Source organism: Podarcis melisellensis, assembly GCF_964234715.1.
Source record: "Podarcis melisellensis genome assembly, chromosome: 9".
In the NCBI taxonomy this organism is placed as follows: domain Eukaryota; kingdom Metazoa; phylum Chordata; class Lepidosauria; order Squamata; family Lacertidae; genus Podarcis; species Podarcis melisellensis.
In genome coordinates, this window is record NC_138541.1 from 72,505,982 (window position 1) to 72,531,384 (window position 25,403).

At 43.1% G+C, this 25,403-nt stretch overlaps 2 protein-coding genes across 4 annotated transcripts in view; both read left to right on the forward strand.

Annotated features, from left to right (window-relative positions):
- Positions 1-2,812, forward strand: part of TAPT1 (transmembrane anterior posterior transformation 1) — a 66,215-nt gene extending 63,403 nt beyond the window's left edge. For all 3 annotated transcript variants that reach the window (XM_081925627.1, XM_081925625.1, XM_081925626.1), the window contains one exon: positions 1,451-2,812. In XM_081925627.1, coding sequence (XP_081781753.1) covers positions 1,451-1,668 — 218 coding nt within the window. In that variant the 3' untranslated portion in view covers positions 1,669-2,812. The remainder of the gene's footprint in view (positions 1-1,450) is intronic.
- Positions 1-25,403, forward strand: part of PROM1 (prominin 1) — a 254,938-nt gene that overhangs the window by 108,188 nt on the left and 121,347 nt on the right. The window lies entirely within an intron of this gene.

The following is a 25,403-nucleotide window of genomic DNA, read 5'->3' on the forward strand; positions in this document are numbered from 1 at the left end:
AACAGTAATAGCACCACATTTGAGAACTGAGGAACTCAAGTCACAGTATTGGGATTAAAGTATATTAGTCCAGTTAGTGACGAACTTCTAACAAACTACTCCATCTTATCTGGGTTATTTATAAGCACTTTGAACAGGGCAATTCCAAAAATTATATTGAATTTGATCATATTATTTCTTAAAAAGATTGCCTTTGTTTTCATTGCTCCTAACAACAGGCTTTGGGATGCGGGTGGCGCTGTGGTCCACTGAGACTTGCCGATCCAAAGGACGGCGGTTCGAATCCCCACGCCGGGGTGAGCTCCCGTTGCTCAGTCCCAGCTCCTGCCAACCTAGCAGTTCGAAAGCACGCCAAAAGGTTCAAGTAGATAAATAGGTACTGCTTCGGCGGGAAGGTAAACGGTGTTTCTGTGCGCTGCTCTGGTTTCACCAGAAGCGGCTTAGTCATGCTGGCCACACAACCTGGAAAAACTGTCAGCGGACAAACGCCGGCTCCCTCGGCCAGTAAAGCGAGATGAACACCGCAACCCCAGAGTCATCTGTGACTAGACTTAACTGTCAGGGGTCCTTTACCTTTACCTTCTTTAACAACAGACTTGGCTCCCAAGGAACTAAGCTTTTAAGAAAATGCGACAGAATGGTTTTTCGATTTATTTAATATTTAGCCTGATTAATTCCATAAAGTTTAAAACTTCAGTATCTGATGTGGCATGGCTGAGGCCACCCAACCCAGTGGCTGGGGTATAAATAATAAAATTATTATTATACGTCTGATTTCATCAGAGAAGGGATGGGAAGCCTCTTTTGGCCCAACAGCTAACCTTCCAAGGGTTGGGCAGGCTTAAAGGTGAAAGAGAATGGGGCAAAAGAAAATAAAGAACATTCCAAAGAACATTCCATCCAGTGTAGCAAATTAAAGTGAAATAAAAACTGATCTCTGGTAAATCACTATCTCCATTTGTGCTTTTGAAGGACAGTAAAGTGTAGAGTTGGTGTAAATCATGTGTCAGCGAGCCATTCATCTTTCCCTGCTTTTGTTTAGCATTTCTTTGTGTACCCATACATAGTAATCACTAGCAACTTCTGCCATAACTGAGCTCTCTTACTTATTGGAGTTGCCAGAGAGGGCTGGTATGGTTTTATCTTTAAAAACCTGAAGGTTTCAAAAAGGTTATTTTACATTAGAAATGCAAAAGTTAGAAGGTTACTGACATGGCTTAAACGGGAGTATGTAACACTACTGTCAACAAAAGAGAGAAATTCAGTGGCAGGATTTTATGCACCTGATACGCCACGTTTACTGAGTTGCCTTGCATATCTGTTGAACAGATCTTTAACTTGCAAACCCTGCATTGCAGTGACAAGCCAATAAACATACAGATCTGTAATCAGCGTCTTCTCCCACTGTGCGAAGTCCTAATTTCTGTTTTTTGTGCATGAATTTCCACAGATGAAAGTCTGTCTGCTTCCGTGACCAGTCAGCCTGTACACCAGAAGGAAAATGCAGCGCCACAACTTGTGACAAGCAACTCGGATCAGTTCCTGACAACTCCTGATGGAGATGAGAAAGATATAAGCCAGGACAGTTCCGAGTCAAAACACAGATCTGCAAAGAAAGATTTGTTGGAGATAGACAGGTTTACAATTTGTGGAAACAGAATTGACTAAACTTTTGTAAATAAAATGTGCTTAGTATACTGAGCTGTTGGGACAGCAGGCGCTGCCATGATGGATGGGTGCCAAACAGGCACTTAAAAATATTTATTTAAAAACTTAAATTATTAATGGCAGACCTATTACAGTGAATAACTTGGCTTGGTAACCAATCAAGCTTCACATCGTTAACTTGGTTGTTTTGGAAAATGTGAGTTTTGAGAGACCTACCGCTTGGCAAAGCTACGGCATCGCTTTCCTGAAAAATAACGTGTGAAATATATTTAAATCCATTTTTACGAAACAGTGCTTCCAGAACGCATCACTATTCATAAAGCCCCTTAATTAGAAGGATAACATTGGGAACGTGTTTGCGTCTTTAACAACAAGCATCCCTTTCTGCTTTCATAAGCCACTACAAAACATTTCAAAATTCTTCACCTGCCAAAAGACTTTTTCAAACTTTTAGTAGAATACATAATCAAGATATTCTTGCTACGAGAGGATTGTTCAAAATGTATTTCATCTAATCCAAATAAATCACCCTTAAAGGAAATATTTACTGCATAATATTTTTGTCTAAATGTTAAGACTGTAGCCAGAAATTGACCAACAACAGGGAATAGTGGACTGTGCGATAACTGGGCAAGAACAGCTTTTTCTTCCTTTCTGTTTAATTTGCACTGTGTTTTCAACATGAAAAGCTTGAGTTTGTAAATGTTAAAAGTGTACAAGCTTGGGGGAGGAAGGGCAAAATCAACATGTGGGATTGCACTTGGCACTTAAAGATGTTTCACTTGCAACTGTGAGCCCTTGCATTGGAATAGACAAAATACAGTAAGTTACTTGCACATGGTAATGTGTCAATCAGCTAAGAGCATTTCTTTGACTTTGCTGGAACAGCTGCACATGGCCAAAAATGGAGACAGCCTCAAATAGGTGGTTTTAGTTTTAGACTTTTAGGTAGAATGAATGTTGCTTTAGAAGTACTTGGGCTTTGAAGTATTAAGCTGTGTTACTTGGGGTGCATAGGGCTTGGGAAACAGGCAAAGAGGAATTCAAGAAGGGTTGAATCTGGAATAACAGACATTTCAGCTCAGCATAGTGAGAAAGCCTGCTGCACTCAAAGTGCTTTCTTGCTACCTGATCGGCAATGTCTTAAGAAACACAATGCAATATTTAAAACTTTTTAAATATGAGATTTTTTTCGTGCTGATTAGATCTTTGTTGGTTCATTTATTAGCTATTGCAAAGTGGCCCAGAAAAAATGATAAGTTATACTAAATTTTAAAATTAAAAATACATGTTTATTCCTCCAAAGCTGCAGATACTGTTGCTAAAATAAAATCAGTGTACAGAAATTAAATTCAGATAAAGAGGCTTCAATGAATGTTGAAAAGGTGGGAAAATATAGGCTGTTCTGAAGTAGCCATTCACCAGCCCACACCCCTTTTATCAAGCCTCTATTCCCACTTCAGCTTGAAGAAGTGGCCAAAGTGAAGAATACAGTGGGAATAGGAATTTTAAAACTAAGCTAGAAATATACAGAAATGATTGTTTCAGATGTGTTCATTTTGACAAATTTTGATCATTAAAATTTAATTCAGAATATTTGTGAATTTGTTGTAATTTAATTTTTATTTAATTGTTGCTTAAGGGAAGCTTGGAATGATTTTTTTCCCTCTTAAATGATATTCTGTATGAATTTTATAAGTGCATCTTGTGTGACAATAAAAAATCAATTTTGTATCCTTTGTTTAAAAAAATCCAAGGCTCTGCTTCTCTTGCTGGAATGAAACTGAGTGTTGAATATTGTTATATGGAACATAATACTTAACACTAGGGTCCAGAATACCTTGTATGTAAGTATAAAGTGCTACTGTGTACACACAGATGAGGGGTGATATTTCCTTCCAGTAGAAGCATCTCATGCCATTCCACAATGCTTTTGGAGGACAGGAGTCTGCCTGTGGAAGGAAGACCTAAATAAACAAAGAAAACCTCTCTGTGCTGTTGATGTGCTGTATGTGGTCATTTGGATCCTGGACAATACCTTTCAATTAACTAAATGCTACTCCTCCCCCCCCCCCAAAGATTGGTTAACAATCTCCCTCCCTTGAGGGCTTGCTGCTGGAGCTGACATGAATTCACTACAGAACTGATCATAGTTAAATTGATGTGAAATGTCTAGATGACACTTTCGGATATAATGTTGTGGATTTTCTGATTCTTCATGAGTTCCAAAGCCAGGCTGGGTAGGAATGAGAGGCATGAGACTCAACTTCGTGGTGAATGTTGGAACTCAATAAAAGTTACTGTTCCCCTGCTCACTGTACCATCCTGATGCTTTATGAACCTCTGCAAGCGTGAACCAACCTTTAATAAATCCATACTCTGCCTGTTCATTCACATGTCCACGATAGTTAATAGCTAATAGTCCATGGTAGCTTAATCTTGTGGGGATGCCCGATTATCATCTTCCAAAGCAACTACTCTATTCCGAACTTTAAAATGGAAAGCGTAGTGCTGGTGGTCAACAAAAGAGGTTTAAAGACTGTCTCAAGGCAAATCTTTAAAAATGTAGTATAAACACCAACAATTGGGAAACACTGGCCTGTGAGCGCTCCAACTGGAGAACAGCCTTCACCAAAGGTGTCATGGGCTTTGAAGACACTCGAACTCAGGACGCAAGGGAGAAACGTGCTAAGAGGAAGGCACGCTTGGCAAATCCACACCGTGATCAACTCCCACCAATGTCCCCACTGTGGAAGGACGTGTGGATCCAGAATTGGCCTCCACAGGCACTTACGGACTCAACTCGGCTACGAGTGATCGCCGAAGAAGAAGAAGACAGCAACCCAACCCAATTCCGATCAGCTCCAGCCAGTGTGGCTGTTTTAAACTGGCTTGTGTTAGCAGAAAACATTTCTACCCTTGCAAGACTTAAGTTATTTCTCCTATCTCTCCCAAATTTCAAACAGAATTTCTACATTAACCACATTAGTTGGTTAATACAGTGTGAGCAAAATAGAGCCATGGTTTTCAGACATTGCACTTTCATGGACTCTGAATTGGGTTGTTGTTGTTGTTTAGTCGTTTAGTCGTGTCCGACTCTTTGTGACCCCATGGACCAGAGCACGCCAGGCACTTCTGTCTTCCACTGCCTCTTGCAATTTGGTCAAAGTCATGTTAGCAGCTTTGAAAACACTGTCCAACCATCTCGTCCTCTGTTGTCCCCTTCTCCTTGTGCCCTCCATCTTTCCCAACATCAGGGTCTTTTCCAGGGAGTCTTCTCTTCTCATGAGGTGGCCAAAGTATTAGAGCCTCAGCTTCAGGATCTGTCCTTCCAGTCAGCACTTAGGGCTGATTTCCTTCAGAATGTAGAGGTTTGATCTTCTTGCAATCCATGGGACTCTCAAGAGTCTCCTCCAGCACCTGAATTGGGTATGCATTCATGAACAGTGCTGGCCAAAACTCTCAAGTTGCATTGCCACTTTTTATGCACAATGTGCATGTACTACAATTCATCTAATAGACTGTAGGGTTGGAGTAGGGTTCATGTGTTGAATTTTATTGCATACTGCATTGTGGTTTATATTCCTCACATGCATGCACATGGCACCTTTAGTGTAAATGCACTTGCCAGGATTTCAGACTATTGGTGCTGGCCATTGCTGCAGTACCAGAGCTCAGCTAACTTAATTTCATTATTTTATGACTGAATTGGTTGTAAACAGCTTGCATGGATCTGTGTATAAGACAAACCACTAGTATTCATGTCTTCAGAGTAAGTCCCGTTGATGCCAACTGGACTTGTTTCTAAATAAGTGTCCCTACCACCGAGACCTGAGATTCCTTTCCATCTACAGTTTCTCCTTTGCAAGAACGAAGCAGCTGTGTTCAATTCAGTCCACAGGGCTTGCTTCGGGCTAAAGAGGGGAGCTGCATTTAGTCGGCCTATGTCAAAAGAAAGCCAGCCTCTGTACCCTTAATCAGGGAAACAGAAATCCAGATGATTTGACTGCTCTGGCCTTACATGTGAGCACAGCTGCTCATGTGTTAGCCTAGTGAACCGGCCAGCATTAGCTGTAGGTCCACAGCTCACTTATATAGACCTCAGGCAAGTGATTCATGTTGGACAGCAAGCCTGGGTTGACTTGACTGCCTGGAGGAGGCGACAGAAAAAAATATATATACCAAAATACATTTCCTAGGTTTTCATGCAAGACTAGGGTCTCTTCCCTACCCCCACCCCTTTTAAGGGGCAGCTGAAACTTTAGCACAAGTCTTTTATTTTATTTATTGGAATGGAATCTATCAGTGCCCACTTGCCTTTGAGTACCACAAATCAGTTTGAGCTCCTTGTTCACATGCAGTAGCCTTGCCAGCAGCCTCACAAGTCTGCATGCCAGCGGTGAACACAGATTGCACAAGCCTTAGCGATTGTGTTGAGAAAATGCTGGTACAATGAGCATCCTACGGTCTTCCCTTTGTGGTTTGGGCAAGGTTCAATTCCCGTCCCTCACCCGCAAGCAAATTGCAATTGCAGTATAACTTTTCAGATTTAGATTGAAGGTGGGGGCAATTGAAAGGCTTTGATTCAAAGTCCTCTTTGTAATTGTAAATAATGCACCTTTGTGTCCCAGTACAAATAGTTTCCTATTCACTTGACCCTATGCTGTAGTAAGTAAATAGTTCAGTTACATCCGCAGATTCATTTTAGAAGATGATACTCTGTTTCTTCTCATGGCTATAATTGAGTTTCCACATTTTGTTGTTGCAATTATGATACCTGGTGACAGATGAGGGAAGGATGAATTCTGTATCAAATATGCCACAGAATACTTTTTAAAGGAAGATTGGGGGTGGGGGGTATAATGTAACAAACTTGATCTTCAGGGGGGAGAGATTTCACATACAAAAGTCCAGCTCATGAACAAGATAAATGACAGTTGCTTAAAACATTTTGCTGGATAAGGAATAAAATTCTAACTCTCGTACTCGTTCTGGGTCATATCAGCCCCACGCCAGACCCAGGTGTTAGTCCTATTCCTCAGTGTATGTGTGTAGAATGGCAGCTTAAATATCACCCACTTAAAGTGTCCCACTTAAATAAGCATCAGGTTTGAGTTCTATATATTTGCACCTATGAGCTCAACAGCAGTGGTTGAATGCAGCAGCAGCTACAGGAATATAATACAGTACTTATTTTCTGACCTGTCTGCATTGCCAACTCAATAGGAACACCCAGTTGAGCTGCAGATCTTAGATGTTTCCTCCACAGTGACTCACTTTATTTCATTAGGATTTAAATGTAGCTCACTTGCTCTGGATTGGGGAACTTTGTATTAAATAAAATCACTGCTTCCTTCAACAGAAGATGTTTGAATGAAATCCTTGACTCCAAATGACTCAGAGTCAAAATTCTGATAGTTCTTCCAGGTAGAAACAAGCATTATATTTACAGCACAACACTATGGTTTAGAACTGTTGGCCACTGGGGGTAGATTACAGATTACAGTATATATTTCCTGTGCGGTAATTTAACATGGTTGTTTTGTAATCACTTGGCAGATTGGCTGTGTTAAGTGATGAAGGTATTTTATTGCTCTCCTGATTTGTGAGTGACTGTGGGTGTGTGGTAAGAATTCTAACATGTTAAAATATGGCTGGTATATCATGCACAAACCCGGAAAGCTGTCTGTGGACAAACACCAGCTCCCTCAGCCTGAAGTGAGATGAGCGCCACACCCCATAGTCGCCTTTGACTGGACTTAACCGTCCAGGGGCCCTTTGCCTTTGCCACAAACCATAGTGTTAGTTGGCAGACAACTGTTTGGTGAACTGTCGGTAGCCACCCAGTGTGAAACCACTTTAAGAGTTCAAACTGAGGGCCAAACTAATTAGAGCAGTTGATACTTTCCATACTGGGTGTTGTGACATGTTACTGTGTTGGCCGCAGTGTTTAGGTGTATCATGCGAAAGCTTTTATAAAGGGTTGGTTTAACATTTGATTTGCTAGTACAGTGGTACCTCGGGTTACAAACACTTCAGGTTACAAACTCCACTAACTCGGAAGTAGTTCCTCGGGTTAAGAACTTTGCCCCAGGATGAGAATGGAAATCGTGCGCTGGCAGTGCGGCAGCAGCAGGAGGCCTCATTAGTGAAAGCGCACCTCAGGTTAAGAACAGTTTTGGGTTAAGAACAGACCTCTGGAACGAATTAAGTTCGTAACCCAAGGTACCACTGTAAAACTGAATTACTGTGTCGTGAAATGATGCGTGTCTACAAGTGTGTCACCAACATGCAAAGTTTGGAAAGCTCTGCTCTGTTCAAATATCCTCCCCATTCTCATATGAAGAAAGTTTTCATTCTTGTGCCTGGGCTGACAGGAGGTGGCTTCATGATGTCCCAAAGGCCAGCCAACTATTTCTGTGCGCAGCTGGCTTCTGCTGGGAACTATCAGAACCAGATTTCTCTTGACCTTGATCCTACAGTGGAAATCGACCAAAACAGGGCGAGTGCAGGTCCACAATAGCTTGGTATCTCAAATGATTTTTGTCTGTGTGCGTTCTCAGCCAGCCAGCCACCCAAGGCTTTGCTTTCTCCTCAAGGTTGCTGTTGGAGAAAATAAAAGATGCAAATTGAGGCCAATTGATATTGAACCATCCCTTCTCTTTACAGCTTCATTGAAATGCCAGGTGTCAGGGGCACTTCCCAGCCAAAGGAATGTGCACAGCAGATAGTTAAGTACAGTATTTATTGTCAAAGATAACACAGTTGCTCTTGTCTCTTGTCTAGTACAGGAGTTTCAAAAAGCATGGGAAAATGCAGAGAATACTTCACAAAACAGTGCCTTAAAATACATACTTGGACTTAATGTCTGCAGGAGACTTTGTGAATATTTAAGTTATAATTAGAAAAATCTTAATAATGATTCATAAAGGAATAATATAAGAAGTAAATAAGGAGGCCAGATACAGGATAAAGGAAGTCTTTTATTTGATTGTTTGTATTGTTGTATATTATGTTCACGTTTAATGAGGGTGGATTTGTGTATTGGGGGGTGGGGGGGTTGTGTTATGTTGTAAATAAAATTCCAATACAAATTAAATTAATTTAAAGATAACACAGTTGCTTCTACAGCTCTCCAGCACACCAGTCTAAAGGCTAGGCAGCTAATTCCAGGTCCATGCTCTATGGACCACTCCCTCTCTACCAGTTTATGTACCTTTTCCTGATGGGCTGTGTGCATGCAGCTGGAGACTGTGTCTGTGTAACAATTTCCTCTGCTCTTTCCTCTTCAGTCCCTTCATGGTTCTGGGTAATAGTGATGCAGGAGAGTGTGGGGAAGCACCCAGTCCTTCAATTGCCTGGCCTGCTTTTTCCTCCTCTTCTTCCAACCCATCCTGTGCTCCACCCTCCAGCCCTGAAGTTTCCCCTGCCTCAGATTCTTGCCTCCTGGCTGGCACAAGTCCCCACAAACCACTGCCCCTGTCTCATGAGACAGACTCCATAAAAAAATTACTTCCAGTAGCACCTTAAAGGTAAAGGTAAAGGCACCCCTGCCCGTACGGGCCAGTCTTGACAGACTCTGGGGTTGTGCGCCCATCTCACTCTAGAGGCCAGGGGCCAGCGCTGTCCGCAGACACTTCCGGGTCACGTGGCCAGCGTGACATCGCTGCTCTGGCAAGCCAGAGCCGCACACGGAAACGCCGTTTACCTTCCCGCTGGTAAGCGGTCCCTATTTATCTACTTGCACCCGGAGGTGCTTTCGAACTGCTAGGTTGGCAGGCGCTGGGACCGAGCAGCGGGAGCGCACCCCGCCGCAGGGATTCGAACCGCCGACCTTTCGATCAGCAAGTCCTAGGTGCTGAGGCTTTAACCCACAGCGCCACCTGCGTCCCTGTCCAGTAGCACCTTAGAGACCAACTAAGTTTGTTATTGGTATGAGATTTTGTGTGCATGCACATGAAAGCTCATACCAATAACAAATTTAGTTGGTCTCTAAGGACGCGGGTGGCGCTGTGGGTTAAACCAAAGACTTGCCGATCAGAAGGTTGGCAGTTCGAATCCCCACAATGGGGTGAGCTCCTGTTGCTCGGTCCCTGACTAAGCCGCTTCTGGCGAACCAGAGCAGCACACGGAAACGCCGTTTACCTTCCCACCAGAGTGGTACCTATTTATCTACTTGCACTTTGACATGCTTTTGAACTGTTGGTTGGCAGGAGCAGGGACCGAGCAACGAGAGCTCACCCCATAGTGGGGTTTCGAACCGCTGATCTTCTGATCGGCAAGTCCTAGGCTCTGTGGTTTAACCCACAGCACCACCCGTGTCCCCACCTGTAGCAGGAATCTACTGATAAAAACTGTCTCTTGAGGTGGTAAAATGTTGGCAATGATGTGAAAAAGCAGGAAATATATGACAGAAATTCTTAATCTGATAAGATGTGAATCTAGCCACAGAGTCATTTCAATTTCCATTCAATTTGTCAAATAAGGTAGTTTTATGCGTAATGGAAATTACAATGAAGTAATCTAAAAGCAACAGGGCATGTAACTGTTCTCTTTAATAGTACATTCTCAGCACAGGAGGAAACGGAGTCTTACTTCTTCCTGCCATTGTTCCGAGAACTAATTGCTTGCTGTGAGGCAAATGGAGGGGGCTGGAAACTAGACCTATCTAATTAGGAAGAAAAGTGAAAAGCTGAGACTATATATGGCCTTTAAATGCCTACATTCCCTCCTGAGCTAATGTACTTAGCCTTAACATTTCTGTTTAAAAGACCATTTTTGAACTTCAGGTGGATTTCAAAAGGAACCAATTTTACCTGGAACATTAACGCAAGCCTATGCTAGGATCTGAATGGGAGCTCAAGAACGAGACAATGTCAAATCCCCACCCCTTTGTTAAATCACCTGGTAATTGATGGTGAAAACTTGCACATCTGTACAAGATCAGTGTAAGGTAAAGGACCCCTGGATGGTTGAGTCCAGTCAAAGACGACTATGGGGTGCAGCGCTCATTTTGCTTCTGGCCTTGAGAACCTGGGTTTTTACCTAGGTCAGTGTAGATAGTCGGTGACATAAGCACTGTGGACTTTCATACAGATGTGGATCTGATTCAGATTAATTCCAAATCCTGTGGCGAAGAGGTAGGAGGTGTTCTGAAGAGATTTTTGGCTTGCCAGAGGTGGCACATCAAATTGGAGACACTTGAAGCACTTCATAGTGCCTCAGCAACCTAAATATATGTGTATTTTAATGCCATAGACAAATATTTGCAAAAAAGCAATGCCTCAAATCGGGCTGGGTTGTTAAGTTGTGGGTGAACATCAGACGACACAGTGATTCTTCAAACAGCTCTTGTTTATTCACAGGCCAGAACAGAACTGAACTGAAGGGTTCAGCCTCCCTGCTTATATAGAGCTCCAGTACCACGCAACTGTAACAACTTTCTGTAACTATCCAATCACTGACGTCACTTTCAAACCCTTATTTGTATATGTGGACCTGAGTGAAAACTATCTACAGTATCCCCCTGCTGGCCCAGGGTGAGAACTTCAGTACTGTGGACTTTCATAGATATATGGATCTGATTCAGATTAATTCCAAATCCCGTGGCAAAGAGGTAGGGGGTGTTCCGAAGAGATTTTTGGCTTGCCAGAGGTAAAACAGGATCCATATGAGGTGGCACATTAAATTGGGGACACTTGAAACACTTCATGGTGCCTCGGCAACCTAAATATATGTGTATTTTAATGCCATAGGCAAGCATTTGCCAAAACAGCAATGCCTCAAGTAGGGCTGGGCGATATCTGGTTTTCAACATTGTGATACTGTATATCATCAGCTAAACATGATATACTGATATATCACAATGTAAATAAAGGTTCCCAGTAATAACGGGATTACTTTTGTCCAGTAATGAAAATATAAATGAGCATTATAATCTGCTAAAAAAGGGGGAAAAAATCAAAGATAGATATCTTCATTAAATGGCTCAAATAAATCTAGCAGCTGGTTAGAGCTGGATCTTGCATATCAGTTGTCCTAATTAGCCTTTTTATTAAGGGTTTTTTTTCTCTCTCTGCTTCGTGTTTTAATTTGCTCGAGGACTAGAGATGAAGCGGGGAAGGGGAGGGAGAACCAGATTAAAATAAAAAGAGTTGTGCTTTGAAAGACTGGTCTTCTGATGCTGAGTTTGCCTTGAGAAACCACCAACGCATTTGCCATCACAGTGATCAGTTTAGCCTTTATCCAGTGTCACCCTGTCACAGATTGAAACATTGAGGAGACACTTGCTGCATGCAAATGCACATGGAACACCAAAGATTTATCATGAATAAAAATGCTAGTGTTCCATTATTGAACTGGCGACTGTAAAACAAGTTCAATGCACTTCAATAGGGAGTCCTCTGTGAGGAGGCAGTAAACTTACCGTATTTTTCGTTCCATAAGACGCGCCTAGTTTTTAGAGGGGGCGGGGTGCAAGAAAAAAAAATTTAAAGGGAGTGCTGAACAGAGCCTGTATGCATCCCAGGCTCTGCTTAGCACTCCCTTGCAGGCTTTTCCCCAAGGAGGGAGAAGGGCAGCTCATCACTGACTTGGGGGCTTTTCCGGGAGGTGGGGAAAGGGGCTGAGGGGCTGCCCTCTGTCCCTTCCCCCACTTCCCAGAAAACCCCACAAGAGCCACGCTCCCTTTAAAGTGTGCGCTGAGCATGTGTGCGGCTCTTGGGGGCTTTTCCCTGAGGAGGGAGAAGCCTGCAAGCGCCACACATAGCTCCACACGGCTCGTGAAAGGGAGTGCTGAGCACAGCCTAGGATGCATACAGGCTCTGCTCAGCGCTCCTTTAAAAGAGCAGTGTGGAGCGTGTTTGCAGCTCTTGGGAGCTTTTCCCCGAGGAGGGAGAAGGGACTGACGGGCTGCCCTTCTCCCTCCTCAGGGAAAAGCCCCCAAGAGACACATAGAATCATAGAATCATAGAGTTAGAAGAGACCACAAGGGCCATCGAGTCCAACCCCCTGCCAAGCAGGAAACACCATCAGAGCACTCCTGACATATGGTTGTCAAGCCTCTGCTTAAAGACCTCCAAAGAAGGAGACTCCACCACACTCCTTGGCAGCAAATTCCACTGTTGAACAGCTCTTACTGTCAGGAAGTTCTTCCTAATGTTGAGGTGGAATCTTCTTTCTTGTAGTTTGGATCCATTGCCCCGTGTCCGCTTCTCTGGAGCAGCAGAAAACAACCTTTCTCCCTCCTCTATGTGACATCCTTTTATATATTTGAACATGGCTATCATATCACCCCTTAACCTCCTCTTCTCCAGGCTAAACATGCCCAGCTCCCTTAGTCATTCCTCATAAGGCATCGTTTCCAGGCCTTTGACCATTTTGGTTGCCCTCCTCTGGACACGTTCCAGTTTGTCAGTGTCCTTCTTGAACTGTGGTGTCCTTCTTGAACATGCTCCACGCAGCTCATGAAAGTGAGCGATGAGCAGAGCCTCCTGCCTGCATTCGCTCCATAAGACGCACACACATTTCCCCTTAGTTTTTAGGAGAGAAAAAGGGCGTCTTATGGAGCAAAAAATACGGTACCCACTTCTCGGGTATGTGGTGTGATCTCAGCCACTGGCGGAGGAAGAGGGGTGCGGGGGTAGCGCACCGCCCCTGGCAGCGTGATCCTGGAGGGGTGCCATCGCAGCTGCCCCCGCCACACCCCCGCATGCCCCCAGGACACGCTGCGGGTGGCACACCACGCCCCCGGGACTTGTGCCAAGACCGGGCTCAGGGCGGGTAACAACCAATAATAAAAACAAGTTGATTGAAATACAACTTAAAAAACAAGATTAAAATACAACATTAAAACGTTAAAATGCAGCCTCATCACAGGAGGAGAAAGGGGGGGGGAAGAGTGGGAGGGAATCAAATTGATTCCAAACCAAATGCCAGGCGGAACAACTCTGTCTTACAGGCCCTGCGGAAAGAAATCAGATCCTGCAGGGCCCTGGTCTCATGAGGCAGAGCATTCCACCAGGCTGGAGCCAGTGTTGAGAAGGCCCTGGCTCTGGTTGAGGCTAATCTGACTTCCTTAGGACCCGGGACCTCTAGGGTGTTGCTGTTTATGGACTTTGAGGCTCTCCGTGGGGCATACCGGGAGAGGCGGTCCCATAGGTACGTAGGCCGTGAAGGGCTTTAAAGGTCAAACGCAGCACCTTAAATCTGACCCTGTACTCCACCGGGAGCCAGTGCAGCTGGAAAAGCACTGGGTGAATATGCTCCCATGGCAGAGACCCCGTAAGGAGTCTCGCCACGGCATTCTGCACCCGCTGGAGTTTGTGGGACAGCTTCAAGGACAGCCCTGCGTAGAGCGAATTACAGTAGTCAAGCCTGGAGGTGACCATCGCATGGATCACTGTGGCCAAATCAGGGCAGGAAAGGTAAGGGACCAACTGCTTGATGCAGCGAAGGTGGAAAAATGTCACCTTGGCTGTTGCTGTAACCTGCGCCTCCATGGAAAGGGAGGCGTCAAGGATTACACCCAAACTCTTAACAGAAGGCAATGGTACTAATTCGGCCCCCGCAAGAGAAGGGAGTTGGTCCCTCATCCCCATGCCATCCCGACCCAGCCAGAGGACCTCTGTCTTCAAAGGATTACTGTAGATCTATTCAGCTCCAAGAACTCTTCTATCTTCTTCTTTTTTAAAAAAAAGTTCCTGTAGCAGAGCAAAGAGAGCTAAAAGTTGGTAGAGGTGTAGGAGTTGGGAAGAGGAGGATTTGATTTTCCCAGGGATGGTGTTCCTTTGGAAAGCATGCAGCATGTAGAAAGACACAACAAACTATTGTGTGCAATACAATTCTGATAGCATAACAAGACAATGGGTAAAACTGGTGGGATCTGGAGCTCTACATTATCTGGAAATGAATTCCCATCCTCCCACCTTGTGAGAATTTGCCTTGTTTTAACCAAAGCCAGGTTAGTTCTTTGTCACCATGTTATGTCTCCTTCCTTTTGACCCATAAAAAGCTTCTCCCCATCTTTACCCAAGAAGTAATTGCAGCATTCCTTGCAGTAAAAAGGTAAAGGTAAAGGTACCCCTGCCCGTACGGGCCAGTCTTGACAGACTCTGGGGTTGTGCGCCCATCTCACTCAAGAGGCCAGGGGCCAGCGCTGTACGGAGACACTTCCGGGTCACGTGGCCAGCGTGACATCGCTGCTCTGGCGAGCCAGAGCTGCACACGGAAACGCCGTTTACCTTCCCGCTAGTAAGCGGTCCCTATTTATCTACTTGCACCCGGGGGTGCATTCGAACTGCTAGGTTGGCAGGCGCTGGGACCGAGCAGCGGGAGCGCACCCCGCCGCAGGGATTCGAACCGCCGACCTTTCGATCAGCAAGTCCTAGGCGCTGAGGCTTTAACCCACAGCGCCACCTGCGTCCTTGCAGTATCACACAGGAAATACAGTACTAATCCATTTGGCCAAAGACAGGTTTGTGTGCTTTACTGATTTGCAAATTCTCTTCAATTTGAGATTAACGAAGAGGGAAAATTCCTCCAATTAGGCTAATAACACATAAATTAACTGGTAGATATTTTCCCTTTGGAGACCATTTGGATCAAAATAATTGCATAATTCCAATGCCATCAAAGCATTCATAAATCTGGACTATATTTTGTCCTAGCCAATTACAAGGAGTGACATCATCAGATCTTAGAACGCAACTAAGGCAGTATGTATATGAAGGTTAAATGAGACAGATTAAAAATTAGCTCCTGTAAACCTCTTAGTGCTGTTCAAAAAGCTAATCATGAATGACATTACAGGGCTTCCCGGAATGGACTTGGGAGGCAGACAAACTTGCAAGAAAAGTTTGCAGGGAAGTTTTTAATGACTGATGTCTTAATGAATTTTAAATATTTTGTTGGAAGCTGCCCAGAGTGGCTGGGGAAACCCAGCCAGATGGGCGGGGTATAAATAATAAATTATGATTATATTATTATACCTAAATCCTGTGATATTTTATTTTATAACATGCTAGCACTACTCTGAGCTGCGAAACCAGAAAATTTCCAGTTAATCTAGTCTCTTTCAGAAGTCAGCGTTGTAGGGTTGTTACTGTTCCTAAGTCTCAGCTTCAGACTTACAATGTGGGATAGGATCTCTGAGCTATCTTAAAGGGCTGTTTCTTATCATTCCCCCTTTTTTTTTTACTGAACTTGCAAGGTTCAATATCACCCAGTGGGGCCACCCATAAAGAAGGTAACTGATTCTATATAGTGAGAAGTCTTCGCAGACACAGAGAAGTATATTACTGTATTTTCCTGTGTATAAGACTATATTTCCCCCCAATTTTTTTAAGTTTAAAATTGGGGGTCGTCTTATACACGGAATGTTGCAATTAATTATTTCTTAATTTTGGGCTCAAAAAATAGGGGTCATCTTATACTGTACATGGGAGCATCTTATACATGGAAAAATACGGTAGTTGCAAATTTCAAGTCGCAACCCTGCATGTGTTCCTGAATTCATGGCGCCTGACTCCCAGTGCCATTGTGCCTGCTGTTTTTGCCCCTTGACCTCCTCATGGAACATCTGAATGGGAACCCTGTGTGCCTGACAGTTGTGTGTGCATTAGCTATTCCATGTGCATTCAGGAACCAAGCAGTTGAGGTTCCCAGTTATGTGGAGGAGCCAGGGCCGTCCCAATACATTTTGGCACAAAATGGTGCTCCCCTCCTTGCCAGGGAAGAAAGGGTGAGAGAAGATCTACGACAGGAACAAGGGAGGAATAAATATCTGCATTGGGATCTGTTGCCCCTGTGAATCTTGCCGTCCGAAGCAGTCATCATCATCATTTTTAATTTGTACAGTGGTACCTCGGGTTACAGCCGCTTCAAGTTACAGCCGCTTCAAGTTACAGACGCTTCAGGTTACAGACTCCGCTCACCCAGAAATAGTACCTCAGATTAAGAACTTTGCTTCAGGATGAGAACAGAAATCATGCTCCGGTGGCACGGCAGCAGCAGGAGGCCCCATTAGCTAAAGTGGTACCTCAGGTTGAGAACAGTTTCAGGTTAAGAACGGACCTCCAGAATGAATTAAGTTCTTAACCCGAGGTACCACTGTATCTTACAATACTCAAGGCGGTTTACAAGCTGAAGAAACAAAAAATGTGCATCTTATAACGATCTAATGCAATACAAAAATGTGATAATAAAACGTAACTTTAAAATAGGCAACCTCCATCAAAAAAGTATCATTCAACAATCATTAGAATAGTATAAAATAATAATATCAACATATAAAAGTTAAACAGAAATCCACTCAACAGTTACAATAAATAATTTCTAAACTATAATCAATAAAACAACAGCAAGCCGCCGTACATAAAACAATACAATACACATTGAGAAGCAGAGACTAGAGGGTGGGGCAAAGGCAGGTGGAAGGAGGCCTTGTCTGATGGAGTCTCTCCCCTCACTTTGCCTCAGGTGTGGGCCGACCCTGGGAGGAAATTAAATACGTTCATCCGCACTTAATTAAGTTCCCCATCCAGATCTTTTGCACAAAGCATGGAGGAGCTGGTGGGAAAGTTGTTGGTGGTGTGGGGAAAGTGGAAATCACCTCAATTTCTTCTCCATGTGTTCATAAAAATGTGTAGGGGGGATTCTGAAATAACCCCAAGCTGTTAATTCCTTCTAGTGATTGAAAGTGTAGAAAAAAATGAGGCAGGGTTAAGACGAGCGTTTATTAGTTTTCAATTTGTGCAGAATAAGAGTGTTCTTGTGTAAATTTATTTATCTGTTGCAACTCTGTAAAATCTGGCTAAGTACCAATTAGGATGTAACTTCCTCTAAACTCAGTTATTTTTACTTTCTAACTGGTAGTCTACCCAGGTATGAAATGTAAGGCACATGGGCTATGTTAAGAAAAAAAGGGGAAGGGGAAATTGAGAGGAAGACAGTAATAAAAGCTGTGCCCCCCAGGAACAAGGAGTGCGGCTGCAATTCTATACCCATTTGGCTGAAAATAAGTTCCACCTAATTTAATGAGGCTTATGTCGGAGTGGCGCTGTGGTCTAAACCACTGAGCCTTGGGCTTGCCAATCAGAAGGTCGGCGGTTCGAATCCCCGTGACGGGGTGAGCTCCTGCTGCTCAGTTCCTGCTCCTGCCAATCTAGCAGTTCAAAAGCACGTCAAAGTGCAAGTAGATAAATAGGTACCGCTCCGGCGGGAAGGTAAATGGCGTTTCTGTGCACTGCTCTGGTTTGCCAGAAGCAGCTTAGTTATGCCGGAAGCACATGACCCGGAAGCTGTATGCTGGCTCCTTCGGCCAATAAAAAGATGCCACAACCCCAGAGTCGTCTGTGACTGGACCTAATGGCCAGGGGTCCCTTTACCTTTACCTTTATGTCTGAGTTGGCATGTAAAGAATTGTTTTGTCCCTTATTGCCACTGAACAGGAAACAGTCACGGGGCGGAAAAAACATGAGGAAGCTTATAATTAAAGTTATAGGGGTTCTTAATTGAATAGGACTTACTTCTGACTGAAGCTTGAAGTGTATCATTTTTTATGTCAAGCCAAGTAGCTTTCTATTTCTTAAATGTACAGGTAATACAAGCACTGGCTACAATCCAACAAATGTTAATATTTTCATAAGACAAATTGAGATTACAAGTTAATTTATATTTTCTATGCCTTTGAACTCTGCATGTGTGTTCTTAGAATTTATCATTAAAATAATAAATAATTTACCATTAAATTATAAATAATCATTAAAATAAATAAATACTTTATCATTAAAATAATATTTACAACTTGCCTACCTGAAGCTACAGTTGGTGAAAATGGCATTTTCGTTTGCTGCTGACCTATTGGCCGTTCTCACCACAATGCTTTTTGTTCCCTGTCACACTGGTAATGCGACAATGCACACTAAGCTACTGTATTCCACGCAGGGCTCCAGTAGAGAAGTAAAATGTATATTTGGAGAAAGGTCTATGTTGTGAGACTAGAGAAGGGTTAAACTATGCTGTTTTTGGTAGTAGGGAAGGTTGGTAAAATACAGTATGAATTTTAATTGCATGGTGCTTTTGTGACAGGTCCTAACCCAATTCTGTTGAACAACAGGGGGAAAGCGTGAAAGCGTGCCTCTGCAAATCACAGTTCAAATTACATACAATTCCTTGAGTTTCCCCACATCTTCCCCAGTCCCAGAAGCAAATATTCTCAAAAGAACGCTCAACTAAAATGCATTACGTTTTGCTGTGTATCAGATTTAGGCAGCTCACTTCAGGAGCCTCACACGGCTGCTAAAGTTAATCATAGAAACTGATGTTCAGAGAGGCCCTGTCAGGTTAATCCTACGATATGTCGGCCAATCTTGAGTTACTTCTTGTATCAGTAAATCTGCTCTGCATGTGCTACAAGGGAATCCATGGGAGACTTTATCGCCCTGCACTCTTCAAAGATAGTGAATAAATTACGCCAGTTGTTTGGCTTTATTTATTAGGCTTCTGCCTTCTAAACCTTTGAGGACTTACTTGTTTGTGTTTGGTACAATGAAGACTGAATCACATTCTGACTCCCGTCATGTATAACATGTAACATAATGTTACTGACCACCCCAATCTCTGCTGCATTAGAGTCCAGGTTTCTTGGTACTTAACCAGGCTTGGGGTTTCCTCTGGGAATGAGGCACAACAGAGGCTGTAGTGTCTTTATGGCATATGGTTTAGTTACACGTATATACAACCTGAGTCTGCTTATGGAAGGGCTGACAGAAGCAGCATCTCAAAACGCATCAGCTTACTCCATAGTAACAGCATCAGTGTAACAGCACTGTCAGGCATGAAATGTCCAGAGTGAGGAATTAACACTTTATTTTCAAAAGTAGAATTACAAGTTAGGTTTGGCATGTCTATCAGTTCTACATCTCTTGGCTACTTCTAGGTTTGCACCCAATGAGGCAGTTGTGGACAGAAAAGGTGCTGAGCTTTTCTTTGGCAAAATCGCAAAAAGCAAACAAACCATTTTTGAGCTGTTTTTATGGGGAAACGGCACTGCCGACATGGGTTGCCATATGTCTGGATTTTAATAATAATAATAATAATAATAATAATAATAATAATAATTTTATTTATTTATACGTACATACATACATACATACCCCACCCATCTGACTGGGTTTCCCTAGCCACTCTAGGCGGCTTCCAACACAATATTAAAATAAAGTAATGCATCAAACATTAAAAGCTTCCCTAAACAGGGCTGCCTTCAGATGTCATCTAAAAGTCTGGTAGTTATTTTTCTCTTTGACATCTGGTGGGAGGGCATTCCACAGGGTGGGTGCCACTACCGAGAAGGCCCTGTGGCTGGTTCCCTGTAACTTGGTTTCTCTCAGTGAGGGAACCGCCAGAAGGCACTTGGCGCTGGACCTCAGTGTCCGGGCAGAACGATGGGGGTGAAGACACTCAGCAGGACACTGCTGCCGCTTGCAGTATTCCGGATATGTCCAGGAAAATCCGGACAACCCTAGAGGTGGGGGGCAGGAAGTAAAAATGAAAAGGTAAAGGACCCCTGAACGGTTAAGTCCAGACAAAGGCGACCATGGGGTGTGGCGTTCTTTGACGTGCTTTCAAACTGCTAGGCTGGCAGGATGCTTAAGCACAGAGCAAAACCTTCATTGGTAAACAAGTCTGAAACTTTCCATGTGGAAACTTCCCAAGCATTCCTCATGAGCATGGGTAGGCAACCTAAGGCCTGTGGGCCGGATCCGGCCCAACCGCCCTCTCAATCCGGTCTGTGGACAGTCCAGGAATCAGCGTGTTTTTACATGAGTAGAATGTGTGCTTTTATTTAAAATGCATCTCTGGGTTATTTGTGGTGCATAGGAATTTGTTCATTTCCCCCAAAAAAATATAGTCCGGCCCCCCACAAGGTCTGAGGGACAGTGGACCGGCCCCCAGCTGAAAAAGTTTGCTGACCCCTGCTCAGGAGGAACCAAATTTATCTGCAAAGCCACCTCAGCTATGCCTTTGAAGAGACACTCCGCTCAGAGGAGCTTTCCCCCCATTATTTAAATGCTGTAAATTGTCCTGAGCTCTCTCTGGAGTCAGGAAGCAAGGCACACATTTGAAAACAAAATAAATCTGACAGGCATAGAGACCGGAAGAACTGTCAAATCTGCTTTGAAATGCAGTTATATGTTTTTGAGATGTAGGAAAACAAGAATGTCAGGCAGAGGGGGCTTCTGAGGGGCTACTTTGTTTTAAATGGTTTGGCCATTGAAGTCCTTATCACTCCTCGCATTACAAAATAGGATGGTCCATTTTTCCATTTGGGTCTTCTTGTTTCTGCAGAAACCAAATCTAGCCCTGCTTGCTTCCTACATCATCTCTCTTGCATCACAAGAGGACATCCCTGCACTGGGAGGGTTTCAGGTCATATGCTGAAGAAAGATGCTTGTTTGCTATGGCATGATTGGGCCACCAGTTTGGCACTAATAAGGCTACATTCTACATTATTATAATATCCATCCTTTTTCATCTCTTCCAGCTGCCCAGCTAAGAAAAACAGACCTTGTAGAGGACATTGACATCTGGTTTGCTGCAGATATGTGTGCTTCCCCCTTATTTAATTCCTATTTTCTCTGTTTCTGATGTACCAATATGTCAGGATGTCAAATCCTGCTGGTAGAAATAAAAACACAAATTACCGAAAATCACGAGGGGAGAACAACTCACAATAGCGCACATGTAATCCCTTGTCATTTCACATCTTTATTTAGCTGTGAAGCCTGAAGAACAAGCTGTGGCTTGAAAAACAATGAGTATCATTTTAAATCTTCCATGATGTGTTGTCATTTTTATCTTGCCTGGTTCTGAGAGGGCAAAGGGAGCCCAGCCTAAAAACAAGGCCCATGTGGGATGACACTTCCCAAGGGATTACAAAGTGATATTCAGCCGGGTAAATTTCACTCAACATGAAAGCATTCCTTGCTAGTGTGTGTGTTTTGACACAAAGTTTACAAATGAAATGCCTACAGCCAAATGTTCATTTCTCGGTCTGAGGTCAAATGAGAAGCTGATGGTTTTTCTTCTGAAAGTTTCCCTTTCCCACCCATTTTGCACTTATTGAATTTTCAGTTTTTAATAAAAGGAAATAGGATTAGAAAGTAAATGGAATATACCTATATTCATTCTACTACTTCAGTTTATTTAGTTTATATATTATTTCATTTATATTCTGCAGAATCTAGACCAAGGATGCAAGTTCATTCAAATGGTCCAGGGCACATCTGTTAAAATACCATTTAAAGTCATACGGCATCTAGCACAGCTCATTACAACTTCTACAACAGGCAAAAAAAAATATCGTTGTCTGGTTTATCATGCATGGTGGACATGTAAAAAAGCCAAAAAAATTATTGCATACAAGTTGTCCAATAAGCCTTTAGATTGGCTAGCCTGGGAATACTGAGGGAGTCTGCATTTTGTCCTTGAGATACAACAGTATCTCAATATTTGCAGTAAGTCAATCATCAATATTTTTGTCAAAATCATACAGTGGTACCTTGGTTCTCAAACTTAATCCGTTCCGGAAGTCCATTCCAAAACCAAAGCGTTCCAAAACCAAGGCATGCTTTCCCATAGAAAGTAATGCAAAATGGATTAATCCGTTCTAGACTTTTAAAAACTACCCATAAAACAGCAATTTAACATGAATTTTACTCTATAACAAGACCATTGATCCATAAAATGAAAGCAATGTACTGCAGTCACAGAATCAATCAATCAATCAATCAGTGGCCGAACTGGGTTCCACACAGTCACAAAAACAAAAAAAGAGAGCCTCAAAAACAAAAATGCAAAATAAATAGCAAAAGCAGACAGACGCTCAAATCGGAAGTGTGACACTCAAATCGGAAGTGAGATACTCAAATCGGAAGCTCAATACTCAAAATGGAGCACGTTCAGCTTCCAAAAAAAGTTCGCAAACTGGAACACTTACTTCCTGGTTTGCAGTGTTTAGGTTCCAAGTTGTTTAAGTACCAAGGCGTTTGAGAACGTACCACTGTATAGCAAAATAAAGTATCCAAGAGGCTGTACCAACACAGGAAACCAGCCAAAATATGATAGGTTGTTTCACCCAACCCAGGCACCACATTTTACCCCAGCGTTCAGCTCTGTAGTCTCTATTCCCCTCTCACTACATCAGGGCTAACAAACCGTGAGACATCAGTGGTGCCCCCCGCCCTACCAAGGGCTCCTGACAATGCAGTTATCTCAACAACAGGGTGCAGGAACTTGCTTGTTTTCACAAAATAAAGACGAAAACCTCTTATGCAGCTCACCAGTGATGCTAGGTGAGTGTTTGTGAGCGGCATTTGTGCTCTCAGCCCAGGTGCAATTCCGCAGCATCCCACCTCTCACCTGGAAGCCAGGGTTGGCTCTCTGGAGCAGCACCTCTGTTTCCTGGCCTGTAGGCTGCCACTAAGTCCCCAGCTTTCGTTCCAGAAGCAGACACAAGGGGCTCTGGGTTCGAAAACACCCATTCTGTGTTTTGATGTTTCTGTGTTTGGGCCGTTCTATTTTTGCCTCTCTCTCATGAGTAAAGATAAATATATCATAGCTGTCAACGTTTCCCTTTTTTTTAAAAGGGAAATTCCCTTATTCTGAATAGGATTCCTCACAAGAAAAGGGAAAAGTTGACAGCTATGAATATATGGATGTCTTAAGCACTCAAATACTATGGCAACCAGTTCACAGAAAAGCCCATGAGGAATCTAATAATTTTGTATTTAGAGCAGTGTCAGGGCAGCATTTGCAGTAAAGAAGACATGGAGGTGCATAAAATGAGATGAGATTATTATATGTTCTGTTTGGAAAATATATGTAAAAACTAATAAAAAATGTATATTAAAAAGGAAGAAGACATGGAGGTAGAGTACAGGCTCACAATGGGAAAACGCAATGTTCAGTTGATGGGCACTGGTGATTATTTTTATTTTAGCGAGTAAGAACATTTGTGGAAATAATAGCAATGCTACCCTTTGTGCTGGATTACTAAAAAAAAACCACACACACAAAAACCCACTGAATTCAAATTTCAACTTGACAACGTTCCTCAATAGCTTTCAGCTACTGTCCTGAAAATAATTACGCTCAGTCTTTTGTTCCTAATTTGAATCAAGGTTTTCAATGAATGGGTTATTGCTGAGTTTATTCCAATAAATTAACGACAAGCATTTTAAACATTATTTCTCAGACTCTCAGACAGCTGCAAAGTATGCTCCCTATGGTTCTTTCTGTTCATATTCATTACATGATAAATGCTAACCCCTAATTCAAGAGTAAAGGAGAATGTAAACCCATGAAATGACTGTGTAAATTGGCATATTCCTGAAATCTTGGAGGTCTGGTTTTTATGAATTATTGACTGAGAATCCAATCCAAAGCACACTTGCTTGGGAGTAAGCCCCAGTCAACCCAGAAGAATTTATTTCTGAGTAATGCTTAGGGACGTAGGTGGCGCCGTGGGTTAAACCACAGAGCCTAGGACTTGCCGATCAGAAGGTCGGCGGTTCAAATCCCCGTAACGGGGTGAGCTCCCGTTGCTCGGTCCCTGCTCCTGCCAACCTAGCAGTTCGAAAGCACACCAAAAGTGCAAGCAGATAAATAGGTACCGCTCCAGCGGTAAATGGTGTTTCCGTGCGCTGCTCTGGTTCGCCAGAAGTGGCTTGGTGAATGCTGGCCACATGACCCGGAAGCTGTACGCTGGCTCCCTCGGCCAGTAAAGCGAGATGAGCGCTGCAACCCCAGAGTCGGCCGCGCTTGGACCTAATGGTTAGGGGTCCCTTTACCTTTACCTTTAATGCTCATGGCTGGGTTGTGAGGCTATGACCCTAAGCATATTTTTACTAGGGTGCTAGTCTAACTGAATGCAGTGAGTTCCAAGCAAACTCAGAAATGCAGTGTAAAAACATTAAAACTGAAGCTTTGTGACATTATTTATCCGAAGTATGTCCTGGGCCACAACATCCATCTGTCATGGATGCTCTAGCTGAGATTCCTGCATAACAGGGGGTGATTAGAAGACCTCTGGGTCCCCGCTATGATATAAAGGATAAGTTAAGAATCCAGCATTGGTGCCCCAAGGCAGCCACCTAGACATAGCTGTCAACTTTTCACTTTTCCTGCAAGGAATCCTATTCGGAATAAGGGAATTTCCCTTTAAAAAAGGAAAACGTTGACAGCTATGCACCTAGATTGTCTACCCCCAGCCTACATGATCTCAATAGTATAACCCATTGTTGCTTCACAGTGACTGGTAAAAATTATTTTGCATTTTTTTAATAAATAATAATAAAAAAGATAATGGACCTTGGTCAAATTTACCAACAACTGGTTTTATTATCCACTTAGTAAAAGAAATAAACCAATTACTCAGAAAGTAACCTGTATGTATTCCTTAGCCAAAGCCCATGTGAGTTAAAATCTTTTGGACTGTGCACCATATCAATATACATTTTTACAGTATTTGTAAACTGTTTATAGGGATAAGATTGACTTCCCTTACAATATAGATAACACTGACCTACCTTATAGTAATTGCACAATGTATGTATAGCACTCTGGACATATAAAAGCACCATCAAACTACAGTGGTGCCCCGCAAGACGAATGCCTCGCAAGACGAAAAACCCGCAAGACGAAAGGGTTTTTCGGTTTTTGCGACGCTTCGCTAG